The 15,486-nt window shown below is 47.8% G+C and overlaps 1 protein-coding gene across 3 annotated transcripts in view; it reads right to left on the minus strand.

Annotated features, from left to right (window-relative positions):
- Positions 1–15,486, minus strand: part of KSR2 (kinase suppressor of ras 2) — a 525,084-nt gene that overhangs the window by 408,134 nt on the left and 101,464 nt on the right. For all 3 annotated transcript variants that reach the window (XM_035257773.3, XM_035257771.3, XM_035257772.3), the window contains exons 2-3: positions 10,358–10,498; positions 4,677–4,827 (exon numbers count right to left, since the gene is read on the minus strand). In XM_035257773.3, the coding sequence (XP_035113664.1) occupies positions 4,677–4,827; positions 10,358–10,498 (292 nt within the window). The remainder of the gene's footprint in view (positions 1–4,676; positions 4,828–10,357; positions 10,499–15,486) is intronic.

Consider the following 15,486-nt stretch of genomic DNA (forward strand, 5'->3'; position numbering starts at 1 on the left):
GAGAGGCATTCATTCAAAAAACAAATCAGGGCCATGCCTGTAATCCCGTCACTTTGGGAGGCTGAGGCAGGCGGATCACCTGAGGTCAGGAGTTCAAGACCAGCCTGGCCAACCTGGTGAAACCCCATCTCTACTAAAAACACAAAAATTAGCCAGGTGTGGTGGCACGTGTCCCAGCTACTCGGAAGGCTGAGGCAGGAGAATCACTTGAACCTGGGTGGTGGAGATTGCAGTGAGCTAAGATTGCACTACTGTACTCCAGCCTGGGCAACAGAGTTAGACTCTGTCTCAAAAAATAAACAAAAAAAAAATCGCCCCCCAAGAAAGGTAAGCATTAAAATGTTTTAAGCAGCACCACTGCCTGCAGGAACAGCATGGGTGAAGTTCAGTGTTAAGGATCAGAGCTGGGTACTCAATCCTTTACTAAGAAGTCTGAACTGAGCTGACCTCAGCACTAAGTGCTGTAGGAATCCGGTAAAAATGGAGCACTTGGTCATTGCTTTCAAGGTCCTGGTGGCCCTAAGGCTGGCATCTGAGACAGGACATGGAAGACTGAGTCCTGGCAGCCTGGGAAGAGTCCAGAGGGAGGCCTACGTGGAGGCCGGAGGATCAATGAGATCAGCGTAGGTTCAAACCATAGAGAGGTGTGGAATGAAAGTGCTAGCTGACCGAGCATGGGGTCACATGCCTGTAATCCCAGCACTTTAGGAGGCCAAAACAGGATGACTGCTTGAACCCAGGATTTTGAGACCAGCTTGGGCAATGACATGACGAAACCCCGTCTCTACAAAAATCAGCCAGGTGCGGTGGCGTGCACCTGTAGTCCCAACTACTCGGGAGGTTTAAATGGGATAATTGCTTGAGACCAGAAGGTCAAGGCTGCAGTGAGCTATGATCACATGACTTAACTCCAGCACAGGTGGCAAAGCAAGACCCTGTCCAAAAAAAAATTAAACAGTGGCAGGCCAGGCACAGTGGCTCATACCTGTAATCCCAGCAATTTGAGAGGTCAAGGTAGGTGGGTCACCTGAGGTCAGGAGTTTGAGACCAGCCTGGCCAACATAGTAAAACCCCGCCTTTACTAAAAATACAAAAAAAAGTTAGCTGGCTGTGTTAGCACATGCCTGTAGTCCCAGCCACTCAGGAGGCTGAGGCAAGAGAATCACTTGAACCCAGGAAGCGGAGGTTGCAGTGAGCCCAGATCACGTCACTGCACTCCAGCCTGGGATACAGAGAGACACTCCATCTCAAAATAAAAAAAATAAAAAAAAAAAGAAAGAAAAAAGAAAGTGGCCATTACCAGCATCTGCTAAGTGATATGGAATAGAACAGGAATGAATTTACAACATCTTCTTTCATCATGCATAGGAAGGAGGAGTATTTTTCATGAAACATGCTATAACTGTGTATATGTAGCTACGTGTATGTGCGTGTATGGGTACCTATGTGTGTGGGAGGTCACAATATAAATTACATTTGTACCGTGCATCTGGATCAAAAAAAATTTGAAAAAGATCAGCATACTAGACCTCTCATGGTCTCACACAGCCCAGGATGTCACAAAAACATGACTATTCTGCGCCCCCTCTAAGGCTGACATAAATGCCTCTCTCACGCAAACTGGAATCTCACTTTACTTTTAAGGATTCTGCCAAACTCAGTAGTAACTCTGTGACGAGGCTGTGAATTCTGAAATTCACATTCACCTGCCTCCGCCTCCCAAAGCGCTGGGATTACAGGCATAAGCCGCTGCGTCCAGCACATCTAAATGATTTTTAAGTGTACGATTCGGTGGCGTTAAGTAAATTCACACTGTGGGGCAGTCATCACTACCATATGTCTTCAGAACTCTTCATTTTGCAAAACAGAAACTCTGTATCCATTAAACACATTAACTCCCCATTCCCCTAGCCTCAAATGCTCACTGTCAGGCACAGTGGGGGCATACATGGGTACTAACTTTCTGGAAAGCAATATGACAATGTTCGCTATAATTCTTAAAATATGTAATTTTTTTTTTTTTTTTTGAGACGGAGTCTCGCTCTGTCACCCAGGCTGGCGTGCAGTGGTGCGATCTCAGCTCACTGCAACCTCCACCTCCCAGGTTCAAGCGATTCTCCTGCCTCAGCCTCCCAAGTAGCTGGGATTACAGGCATGGGCCACCACATCTGGCTAATTTTTTTTGTATTTTCAGTAGAGACGGGTTTTCACTATGTTGGCCAGGCTGGTCTCGAACTCCCGACCTCAGGTGATCTGCCCACCTTGGCCTCCCAAAGTGCTGGGATTACAGCGTGAGACACTGCATCCGGCCAAAATATGTAAATGTTTTGCTGCAACACCATCTTCATGAATTCACTCTAAAGGAATAGACACAGGGGTCCCCAAAGAGAACACTTGGGGGTATTCACAGCAGCATTGCCTATGATAGGAAAAATACGAATCTAACCCAAATTTCCAAAACTGGGAGACTGGTTGAATAAATGGTGTCAGTATTCAGGCATTAAAAATAAGCAGTGAATGCATTTATTGACAAAGGAAGATGTTTAGGATATAACACTGTAATTTGGCACAATTTTTTTTTTGAGACAATATCTCTCTGCGTCCCAGGTTGGAGTTCAGTGGTACCATCTCAGCTCACTGTAGCCTCGACATCCAGGGCTCCAGCAATCCTCTCACCACAGCCTCCCAAACAGCTAGAACTACAGGTGCATGCCACCATGTCCAGCTAATTTTTTTTTTTTTTTTTTTTTGGTAGAGGTAGAGTCTCGTTATGATGCCTGGACTGGTCTCAAACTCCTGGGTTCGAGCAATCCTCCCACCTTGGTCTCCCAAGGTGCTGGGATTACAGGTGTGAGCCACCACGCCAGACCTGCAATTTTGTTTGAGAGAGAAAACTGCCACCTGCTTCTCACTGTGGTTAGAGAGAGAAAGTCACCTTTGGAGCAGATTGTGTATGTACTGAGTGACTGAGAGGCCCTCCCTGTCAACCACACTCATGGTAGGTGACTCAGTACCATTGTGCTAGAGGTAAAGAATCACAGGACCTTTACAGCTCTTCAGTTCAGGAGCAATTTTGCCTCCTTGGGAACATTTTGAAATATCTGAGGATATTTCTGAGCATCATGACTTGGAGTCGGGGGATGTTACCGGTATCTCTTGGGCAAAGATCAGGGATGCTTCCAACCAAACATCCTTCAATGCACCAGACAGACAGCCCCCAGTGCACGATCCACCCCCTACTTTTTGAGACAGGACCTTGCTCTGTCACCCAGGCAGGAGTGCAGCAGTGTGATCATGGCTCACTGCAGCCTCCATGTCCCAGGCTCAAGCGATCCCCCCAGCCTGAGCCTCCTGGGTAGCTGGGACTACAGGCGTGTGCCACCACACATGGCAAATTTTTTTGGTATTTTTTGTAGAGACAGGGTTTCACCATGTTTCCCAGGCTGGTCTGGAATTCCTAAACTCAAGAGAGCCTCCTGCCTTGGCCTCCCAAAGTGCTGGGATTACAGGCGTGAATCAGTGTGCCAGGTCACATGATCCCTTCTGATGATGACTGTGCTCCAGATCACGCTCTGCCAGCAAGAAAAAATACAAAAGGGCACGCACGGAAGACTGGGCCAATGACCTGTTTCAAATATGTTCTGTGTTGTTCACCGCTGCCTCCTCAGCCCTGCTGGCACCACGCAGCCACTCAGATTACCAGCCTTCTCCAGGTCTAGTGCAATACTCAACAAATGTCTGTTGAATATTTCAGGTTGAATCAAGCAAAGGTATTCGTGAGCCTCCACCTGACTCTGCCAGACTGATGCTCAACAGTGACACCTTGTGGTGGGAACTGAAACCACCGTGCTGACGGCCACTGACACTGTGGCTGGTGTTTGCAGAGCTGATGGCCACTGACACTGTGGCCAGTGTTTCCCAGAATTTGCCAGAAAATCATAAGGCTAGAGAGAAGCAGGAAGCCTCAGGAAGAGGATATTTGCTGTTCTGCTAATAAAGACAAACAGGTATCTGAGCAATTAATGGAAAAGATCCAGGAGGGATGACAATATAGTTGGCTCCCAAACTGATACAAGTCACAGAGGTTATTTTATTAGGCAAAAAATAAATAAATAAAAATAAAAAAATTTTAAGCAATACATGTGGACAATTCTAATCCTATTTTTTAAAAGTATACATATATACCCATTTGTCAGGAGAAATTATACCAAAGTGACAACAGCAGTTACCTAGAGGGTGGGGCTTAGGATAATTTTTTTGATCTGCTTTCTGATTTATGTTACAATGAATGCATATTAATTACGTTTAAAAAACAGAAGCTAGCCATTGACCCAAAATGCAAAGGCAATTCAGCATATCTAAAGTACAAAGACCCTGGTCTCCTATGCCTACTCACTATTTTCATATCTGGACTTTTAATTTTCCAGAACCAGATACTCTAAACCTCAGCAGATCTTCCTGGGGCAAGAGTTCAAATCCAAGAGCTGCCCCTGTCCACGTCTTGTGGCCTCCAAATCCCAGGCCCGTGCTGCCTCTTCCTGCGAGCCGGATCTGCCCCCCAGGGGTGACGCTACCTCGTCCTGGCCTGCAGTGGCCGGCACCGGATGCCGAGGGACCGTGGCAGCTGTGCTGGGGACAAGTCTCCATTCACACCCCCGATCCCGGGGGCTGCTCACCTGACATGTGGACATTCCTGAGGCAAGTGAGGGAGGCGTTGAGGCGGGCACACTCCTCCCGGTTGGCTCCGTATTTCTCGACGGTCGCACACACCTGCTCATCCGACATCTCCAAAAGGTCCTCCAGGCTCAGCTGGCCAGGTGAGATTTCCTAGGCGAGCGGAGAGAGGATTGTCAACCGTGGGGCAGGAGTAGCAACTCCGCCTCCACGCTGCCCTCTAGTGGTGCCTAGAGAACACACCACTGTGTAAACGCTTTGCAGGACGGTGGGGTCTCCAAATCTTGGGTTTGCCACTCATTATTAGCCAGATGACCTCTGAGCAGTCGCTCAACGTCTCTGGGCCTCAGTTTACTCATCTATAAAGTGGGAATCCTAAGCACCCATACTTGGCAAGGCAGCGCAGTGCTTGGTGCTATTATAATTACTACCCGGCAGGGCGTCAGCACTTTGCCTGTCTCTCCACCCAGCTTCTGCATGTTTAGAAGGCAGGACCCCATGTTTCCACGTGTGCATGGGTCTTAGTGCCTCCCGCTCTGCAGGGACTCCTCTAAAATCCCAGCACAGACTCAGAGCAAGCACAGGACAATGCAGATGGCTTGGTGACTGGGCCCCACTCTCTGGGCTGCGGGGTCTAGGGCTCATACTGGTCTTCAGAAATCCTAATGGGAAAGGGGCTGAAAGTGCTCCGTGCTGGAAATGAAACTAGGCCATTTTTGAGCGCCACAGGGCATGGCTTTGCATCCTAAGGCAAAGTGGAAGTGCTGGAGTATAGTGTGAAGTGGGGGAAAGGGATCGAGAAAAGGTAGGCTTCACAAATTAATGTGTGGGCAGGTGACCACTGCCCCATGCCCCAAAAATAGTATCTCCCTAGATACCCTAATACAGACACACCTCAAAATGTGTCAAGCCTCTATATTTATGCATCTATATATATATATATATATGTCTTCTTTTACAGAACTTAATATTCAACATTTTAACATATACTATTATTACTTTAATAAGGGTTTTTTTTTTTTTTAAGACAGAGTCTTGCTCTCGCCACCTAGGCTAGACTACAATGGTGTGATTTTGGCTTCCTGCAATCCTCCGCCTCCAAGGTTCAAGTGATTCTCCTGCCTCAGCCTCCCATGTAGCCGGGATTACAGGCACACACCACCATGCCCAGCTAATTTTTGTATTTTTAGTAGAGACAGGCGTTTCACCATGTTGGCCAGGCTGGTCTTGAACTCCTGACCTCAGGCAATCCACCCACCTCAGCTTCCCAAAGTAAATAAGGGTTTTAAATATCTACAGATGGCCGGGCGCAGTGGCTCACGCTTGTAATCCCAACACTTTGGGAGGCCAAGGCAGGCAGATCACCTGAGGTCACGAGTTCAAGACCAGCCTGGCTAACATGGTGAAACCCTGTCTCTACTAAAAATATAAAAATTAGCAGGGCATGGTGGTGTGCCTGTAATCCCAGCTACTCAGGAAGCTGAGGCAGGAGAATTGCTTGAATCCAGGAGGGGGAGGTTGCAGTGAGCCGAAATTGCACCACTGCACTCCAGCCTGGGTGACAGTGCAAGACTCTGCCTCAAAAAAAAAAAAAAGATTATTTATATATCTCTACGTATGGTGATTCTAGGGCAGTATTGCGGAATACATCTGCCCTCTTATGGTCAGGTTTGTGTATTACAACAATGTACAGCTCCCACATTAAACTGATAGCCAGAAAGAAAACTGTCTCAGCACAAAAATTTTCTTCAAAAAAATGAGCTATGGACCAAAAGCCAAAACCCAATCAGTGCCTTGTCAACTCACCAGGGCAGGCAGTGGAGTCACTTAGAGGCTTTCTCAAATAGGGACACATTGCAGGTGAGCCCCTTAAAGAAGGGTGACAAACAAGGATATGTTTCTGGTTGTTATTTTTTTAAAGAGACACCATTATATCTCACTGTAGCCTCAAACTCCTGGGTTCAAGCAATCCTCCCACCTCAGATTCCTGAGTAGCTGGAACTACAGGTATGTGCCACCACGCCTGGCTAATTTTTAAATTTTTTATAGAGACAGGATCTCACTGTGTTGTCCAGGTTGGTCTCGAATCCCTGGCCTCAAGTGATCCTCCCACTTCAGTTTCCCAAAGTGTTGAGATTATGGACATGAGCCACCACACCTAGCCCAGAATCCGAAGGGACAGACGACTCATGTTTGGAGGGGATGATTCGTGACATAAAAGAATTCTCCTCTTTGCTTCAGGACCCACTTGAGCATTTTAATCTTATGATTTACATATGTATATATTTCAATTTACTCTGAAGTTTAAGATCACAAAAAATCATAAAAGTGACATTTTTATCACAGCAAAAATGGAGAAAGCCTTAACAAACCTGGGCCAAAAGAGCAGATGCACCTGTTTGATAATAATTGAAATAATAATAATAGCTGAAATGGGTGGAACACTGTTTTAAGGTTTGTCATAGATTTCCTTTTAATATCACAAAAGTAGGCACTTTTATCATCACCATTTACAGACTAGGTCAGTAAAATTCAGAGACGTTAGACCACTTGCCTAAGGTCACACAGCAGGTTACTGCTGGAGCCAGGATTCTAACCCAGATGTTTCACTTTGGCGCTTTCTCCATACTTCGGACCTTTCACAGAATGGGGACCTCTGGTGGACATATACCTGAACTGCAGACAGAGCAGAAACCCCAGCTCTTCTCCCGCCCACTCCCTGGGTGGTGATGCTCACTAAGCCAAGAACTGAAACCCAGGTACCTGCAGGCCAGGTAAATGCAAATAAGCAAATCGCTGCCAGACAGGAGCTCAGTTCAGCGTGGTCAACATATCTGATTTTGTAAGTGAAGCCAGAGATCTAGGCTTTTTAGGCAGACTCTTTTGGTTTTTAAGTATTGGCTCAAGATAAATGTCCTGACATCATATTGGCAAAACAACAACAAAAAATGTCTGCACATCAGACCCACCGGTTTTCAACCCCTGGTCTGGAATCGTTTCTGTCTTATTTGCCCCCACAAGTGGCACTTGATAATAAATGATCCCGAAGCCTCTGGAAAAAAACAAATGCCCTGGGCCATGCAAATAAAACACTGTCTGTCCTTATACAGGACCATTCATTCTCAAGATATTTGCAAGAAACTGATCTGGGCTCTCTGGCCATCCTGGGAATGAAGTAAAGAAATACGGAATTGTGCATGGTCTGATGTACATTTGCAAGACGGGGTGGGGTGAAGCCTGGAGGAAAGGTGGGGGTGATATTGCAGCTAACTCGGGATCTTAGATCTGGTAGGGCTGGGTGAGATTCTTGTCCCTGCGGCCAAGGTCTAAAAAAGACAGGAAGCAGGCCGGATGCGGTGGCTCATGCCTGTAATCCCAGCACTTTGGGAGGCCGAGGTGGGCGGATCACAAGGTCCAGAGTTCGAGACCAGCCTGACCAACATAGTGAAACCCCATCTCTACTAAACATATAAAAATTAGCCTGGTGTGGTGGCAGGCACCTGTAATCCCAGCTACTCAGGAGGCTGAGGCAGGAGAATCACTTGAACCTGGGAAGCGGAGGTTGCAGTGAGCTGAGATCATGCCATTGCCCTCCAGCCTGGGTGACACAGCGAGACTCTGTCTCAAAGAAAAGAAAAAGGAAGCCTCTTCAAGGCAGGAAGCAGGGAGCGCCTTGAGAGAGGACACTTGGTTTCACTGACAGGGGGCAACTCCTCTTCTGCCCACATCAGGGAGGCCCAAGCAACAGGAAAACAAGGCTAAGGCTAAGGAGCAGTGCTTCCAAACTGAGGCTTTGCTGTCCATCCGAGCTGGACATCCTGCTAGCCTCATCCACTTACCATCTACACAAGTCACTTAGCTCTGAGCCTCAGTTTCCCACTCTGTACAATGGGGATAATAGTCACACCTACTCAAAAGGTCACTGTGAGGAGGCTGAACAGTCTCAGCAGCTGAGATCCTAAGTGCAATGCCCTTAGCGCCATGCCTGGCTTGACAGATGCAGTGATGTCTGCTGGTTTTATATATTAGGTTTGGTTTTATTTATGAGGTTTGGCTTGACACTCTCGATGGCCCCGTCACTGCATATGGGTCGGTCTCTGGGATCCCACGGGGTAAGAAAATCTCACTATACTTAAGATATTAAGGACGCGGTCCAATCTTTGAGGGTGGACACGAGATGTCAGATGCTCACAACAGTAACAGGCTAGCATCTACCAAGTGCTACTTGGTGGCAGACTACAAGCTGAATTGTTTTTTTTTTGAGACAGAGTCTCGCTCTGTCACCCAGGCTGGAGTGCAGTGGTGTGATCCTAGTTCACTGCAACATCTTCTCCCGGGTTCAAGAAATTCTGCCTCAGCCTCCTGAGTAGCTGGGACTACAGGCATGCACCAACACACCCAGCTAATTTTTTTATTTTTAGTAGAGATGGGTTTTCGCCATGTTGGCTGGGCTGGTCTCAAACTCCTGACCTCAAGTGATCTAACCACTTCAGCCTCCCAAAGTGCTGAGATTATAGGCATTAGCCACTGCACCTAGTCTTTTTTCTTTCTTTCTTTCTTTTGAGACAGGGCCTCACTCTGTCACCCAGGCTGGAGTGCAGTGGCATGATCATGGCTCACTGTAGCTGCAACCTCCTGGGCTCAGGTGATCCTCCTGCCTCAGCCTCCCAAGTAGCTGGGACCACAGGCATGCACCACCACACCTGGCTAATTTTTTTATTTTTTGTAGAGATGGAGTTTCACCATGTTGCCCAGGCTGGTCCTGAACCCCCGTGCTCCAGCAATTGGCTGCTTTGGCCTCCCAAAGTGCTGGGATTACAGGCATGAACCACTGCGCCCAGCTGAGTTGACATTTTGTAGAAATCATCTCACTCTATAATGTCGGTTATTTAAGAAGAGAGGACAATCACCATGCATATTTCCCAGATGAGAATATTAATGGTATAAGACAGTATTGTCCAACATGGCAGCCATGGGCCCCATCAATTAATGTTAAAAACAATTCAAAATTCAGTTCCTGACTCACATGTCCTAACCACAAGTGGCTACCACATCCAAGAGCACAGACAGAAAATATTTCCATCATTTGACCAGGCACGGTGGCTCACACCTATAATCCCAGCACTTTGGGAGGCCAAGTTGGGCAGATCACCTGAGGTCAGGAGTTCGAGACCAGCCTGGCCAACATGGCAAAACCCCATCTCTACTAAAAAATACAAAAATGAGCTGGGCGTGGTGGCACATGCCTGTAATCCCAACTACTCAGGAGGCTGAGGCAGGAGAATCTCTTGAACCCAGGAGGTGGAGGTTGCAGTGAGCTGAGATGGCACACCTGCATGATGGGAGCGAGACTCCATTTCAAAAAAGAAAAAGAAAACATTTCCATCATAGCAGAAAGTTCCACTGGACAGTGCTGGACTAAGAGGTGAAGTGATTTGGCCAAGGTGACTCTGTTAATATGTGGCAGAGCCGAAGGGTTCTGGCTGACTCTGGAAGCACACTCTCGATGGCCCCATTCAGACAGCACCAGTGACCCTGAATGCTTTCATCCAGTACATATTGATTGAGAGCCTGCTCTGTGCCAGAGACTGTGCTGGACACAGTCAGAAACCCGTGCCTCGAGCAATTCAGGGGGCAGCTGCTGGCCAGTAAGGGGCAAGGGAACACAAGGCCCCCAGGTCACCTCCAGGACTTCCTTGCGCACGTCGACGATCCGGAACCAGTGCCGCAGCTGGGGGAAGCCGTCCAGCTCAGCGTTGCGCTCCTGCAAGGCCACCTTCTTTTTGCAGGACAGCTGCCGGCTGAAGTACTTCACCAGCTTGCTCTGTGGAGACACAGACCAGGACAGAGGACACATCTCAGAGGCGCTGACACAAGGAAGAGAGGCCAGAATCCCCTACAAACCCCCAGCCTAAGCCCAGCTGACTCTGCATTTTAAAAACTGGTTCTGCCACAGTGAGATCCAGTTTGGCACCCATCTGTTCACCTGGTCAGTGAAGAGGTCAAGCAGGCGGCTCTAGCATCTTGCTTGGGGTTGGGGGAGGGGGCGCACTTTGGCACCAATTCAGTAGAGGGCGTTTTGATTGCATCCATGGACACCTGAATTGCATATATCCTTTGTTTTTTTTTTGTTTGTTTTGTTTTGTTTTCTTTGTTTTGAATGCAGTTTCACTCTTTTACCCAGCCCGGAGTGCAGTGAAGTAATCTCGGCTCACTGCAAACTCCACCTCCCAAGTTCAAGCAATTTTCCCACCTCAGCCTCCTGAGTAGCTGGGATTACAGGCACGCACCACCACACCCAGCTAATTTTTGTATTTTAGTAGAGATGGAGTTTCACCACATTGACCAGACTGGTCCTGAACTCATGACCTCAAGTGATCCACCCATCTCAGCCTCCCGAAGTGCTGGGATTACAGGCGTGAGCCACCACAGCCAGCCCACACACGTCCATCAATCCAATAATTCCACTTGCAGGAATTCCTCCTCCGACAGACACCCATCCTGCGCAGAATGACTGTTCCAGGCTACCTCCTTACAGTTCTGTTTGCAATAGCAAAGGACTGCAGGCATTCTGAGAGCCCGTCAGCAGGAGACTCATTACATAAACAACGCAACAGCCGCACAAAGAAACTTACGCAGCTCTAAAATCAAACCACGAAGCATGCGCTGTACTGACACGGAACGGTCTCCGGGGTACGCGGATAAATAAAAATAAATACTCTCCCATTCACAAGGAAAACGTTTCCTTGTATATATCTTTGTAAATGTAGAAATTCTGTCCACAGAGACTGCCAATTTTTTAGTGGAGGGAAGAGGAAGGGTTGGAAAAAAGGTGTGGGAAAACTTTTTATTTAAACTCTTTTGGGCTATTTGAATTTCAAGTCCTACAAAAGCATTCAAAAATTAACCCTTTTAAAATGAGACAGACCTGAACCCAGGCTTCTGGAAGGAAGCCTCCAGAGACATGAGAAAAAGTTTTTTATTGCTGGTTTTGTAAAAACTCACATTGTTAACCAATGGAAGGCAATACTTGTGTGTCTGAGCAGAGAACATGATTTGGAAGAATAAACTCCAGGCTTCTGACTTGGGTTAAGTACTTCTTTATACACATTTTTTTACATGCATTCAGTAGTTACCCCAGGTATAATATATTATCTTTTTTTTTTTTTAAGAGACAAGGTCTTGCTCTGTTGCCCAGGCTAGAGTGCAGTGGTATAATCAGAGCTCACTGTAGCCTCGAACTCCCTGGCTCAAGAGATCCTCCTGCCTCAGCCACCCAAGTAGCTAGGACTACAGGTGAGTGCCACCAAACCTGGCCTATATTATCATCTTTGTAATTTAAAATGTATTTAATAAAGACAATTAAATAAAACAAAATTAGAGTTAGGTATGGAGATGTCTGTGGCATTTCAAAACACTATCGACCACTTATCAAGAACAAAGTCTGAATTCTAGGATCAAAAATTCAGAGGGACAGGTGCCATGGCTCACACTTGTAACCCCAGCACTTGTGGAGGCCCAGGCGGGAGGATTGCTTTAGCCCAGGAGTTTGAGACCAGCCTGGGCAATATGGTCAAACCCTGTCTCTTCAAAAAAGAAAAAAGTCCTCATTCAGGACGTTGAGGTGGGAGAATCACCTGAGCCCAGGAGGTGGAGGCTGCAGTGAGCCATGATCGTGCCATGCACTCAAGGCTACCTGACAGAGTGAGACCCTCACTCAAAACAAAGCTAAACTAAACCTGGAGTTCAACCCCAGGTTTAACTGGGGATGATCGTCATGGGCTTTTATTGCTTTTGCTACCTGGTCTCCATTTCCCTTTTTACTGAAAGAAACACGTCAACTTTCTTTCAAGGAAACTCCTTGACCCGCAGTCCATCTGACAGAGGTGAAGCTGTTCCCATCGCATCATCCCACCCCAGCTGCAGGATGGGCACGTGACCCAGGCCCTGCCAAACAGCCGTATTTGGGTCAAGAACAACAAAGGATCCAGCTGGGCCACTGAGAACCCACCAGGACCTCTTCTGAGCACTCAGGACGTAGCCTTTCCTCCCCGCCAGGGCTGCCAGGTGGTGTCATGGAAGACAGAAGCTGCCTGGGCCATCATCCCTGCTGCCATCTGGGAGCCTCCTGACACTGAAGCCTATTTGGACGACAGCAGGGCCAAGGGATGGAGTCACATTCCCAGCCACACCCATCATCTCAGCCCCGGCAGTGAGCATAGAAACCAGATATCTTTGGACTCTGAAGTGATGTGCACCAATAAGTTCTCTTCTTTTGCTTAAGGTTTCTGTCACCAAAGCCTCCTGACTCATAGGGAAATTAAAGAACACTGAGTCCACCTCCTTGAGGGAGTCTTGGCATCCCTGGTATGTGGGTTTCCTGTGGCTGCTGTAATGAATAACCACATATTAAGTGGCTAAAAACAACACAAACACACTGATCTTGCAGTTCTAGAGATCAAAAGTCTTAGATCAGGCTCACGGGGCTGAAGTCAAGGTGTCTACAGGGCTGGTTCCTCCCGGAGGCTCCAGGCAAGAATCAGTTTCCTTTCTTTTTCAGTGATCAGAGGCCACCCGCATGCCTTGGCTTCTGGCCACCTCCCCACATCACTCCAACCTCTTCCTCCATCACCACATGTCCTGCTACTGCCTCTTACCCTCCTGCTTCCCTCTTATACAGACCCTTGCAATGAAATGGGAGCCCACCCAGACAACCCAGGACAATCTCCCCATCTCAAGATCCTTAGCTTATATCTGCAAAGTCCTTTTTGCCCTGTATGGCCATATAGTCACAACTTCTGGGGATTAGGAGGTGGAAATGATTGGGGGACAGTTATTCAGCCCACCATAACTGTGCACTTACCCAGGCAGGTGGTTCAATTCTACCTGGCTTGCAAAATATTTACCGAACCCCTGTCACAGGGCAAGAATGTACCAGGGCGGTGAGATTCAGATAAGGAATCAGAGATGACTCTGAGGCCCTCAGGGCTGGGGTGAAGTAGCAGAGAAAGATGAGCAAGCCGATCAGCGCTGGTGAGGGTTAAAGGTCATGACTAAAGGTCACGAAAGTACATAATAGGCCTGGGAGATAAAACCAGCTCCTGGATAGACTCTCACCATGAACATATATTTTAGGCCTACTCAGTACTTGTTGTTTATTAGAATTAGCTGACAACTTTAAAAAAATAAGAATATTTCACATATAGCAGGCACAGTGGCTCACACCTATAATCCTGGCAATTTGGGAGGTCAAAAAGGGGGGATCACTTGAGCCCAGGAGTTTAAGACCAGCCTGGGCAACAGGGCAAAACCCCATCTCTATGAAAAAATTTTAAAAATCAGCCAGGCATGGTGGCACATGCCTATAGTCCTAGCTACTCAGGGGCTCAGGTGAGAGGACCAGTTGAGCCCAGAAGGAAGAGGCTGTAGTGAGCCATGATCGAGCCTCTGCACTCCAGCCTGGGGTGACACAGGAAGACCCTGTCTCCAAAAAAAAAAATTCATATAAAATCCTAATTTCTAGCTTCTCTTGAAGAATCTGCTGATCTGGTCTCATGAGCCTAAGTCCCAGGCTGGAGAGCCTGCAATGGTGAAGAACCGCCAGTGCCCCCTTAGATGGGGAGTGCACCATTAGCTAACTGCAGTCCTTACCACTCCCTATTGTAGCCCTGCCTCTGAGGCCAGGTGTGACCTGCCACTTATCAAAAACTTGTACTGGCCGGGGGCTTATGCACTGGCCAGTGGCTTATGCCTGCAATCCCAGGACTTTGAGAGGCTGAGGCAGGCAGATCACTTGAGGCCAGGAGTTCAAGACCAGCTGGGCCAACAAAGCGAAAGCCCATCTCTACTAAAAATACAAAAAATTGCTTGGGCGTGGTGGCACACACCTGTAATTCTAGCTACTCAGGAGGTTGAGGCAGGAGAATTGCTTGAACCCAGGAGGCAGAGGGTGCAGTGAGCCAAGATGGCGCCACTGCACTCCAGCCTGGGTGAAAGAGCAAGACTCTGCCTTAAAAAGAAGAGAAGAGAAGAGAGGAAAGGAAGGGAAGGGCAAGTGGAAGGGGAGGGGAGGGGAGGGGAGGGGAGGGGAGGGGAGGGGAGGGGAGATGTGGCAGGGGAAGGGAGGAGAGATGGGGGAGGGGAGATGGGGGAGGGGAGAGGGAGATGGAAGGAAGGAATGAAGGGAGGGAGGGAGGGAGGGAAGGAAAGAAAGAAAAGAAAGAAAGGCAGACAGAGAGAGGGAGGGAGGAAGGAAGGAAAGAAAAGAAAAGAAAGAAGCAGACAGAGAGAGGAAGGAAGGAAGGAGCCAAATTCCCCTCTATTAAGTGTGGGCTAGACTTTAGGACAAAAACATGGCAGAGATAGCAAAATACAGCTTTAGAGACTGGGTCATAAAAGGCACGCAGCTTCTTCTTTGTTCATTCTCTCTTGGATCACTCTCTCTGGGAAAAGTCAGCTGCCATGTCATGAGGACACTCAATCAGCTTATGGAATGACCCATGTAGTGAGGAACTGAGGCCTCCAGCCTCCAGCCATGTGAGTGCACCATCCTGTGAAAGGATCTTCCAACCTCGGATGAGCCTTCAGATGACTACAGCCCAGTCAACATCTTGACTGCAATCTCGCCAAATATCCAGAGCTGCAACCTCCCAGCTAAGCTGCTCCTACAATCTTCACCCACAAAAACTGAGATAATAAATGACTTTGTTTTGAGCTACTGAGTTTTAGGGTGATTTGTTAAAATGGCAATGGATAACTACAGTTGACTACTGAACAACATTGGTTGGAACTGTGCAAGTCCACTTATACATG

Source organism: Callithrix jacchus, chromosome 9, assembly GCF_049354715.1.
Source record: "Callithrix jacchus isolate 240 chromosome 9, calJac240_pri, whole genome shotgun sequence".
Classification (NCBI taxonomy): domain Eukaryota; kingdom Metazoa; phylum Chordata; class Mammalia; order Primates; family Cebidae; genus Callithrix; species Callithrix jacchus.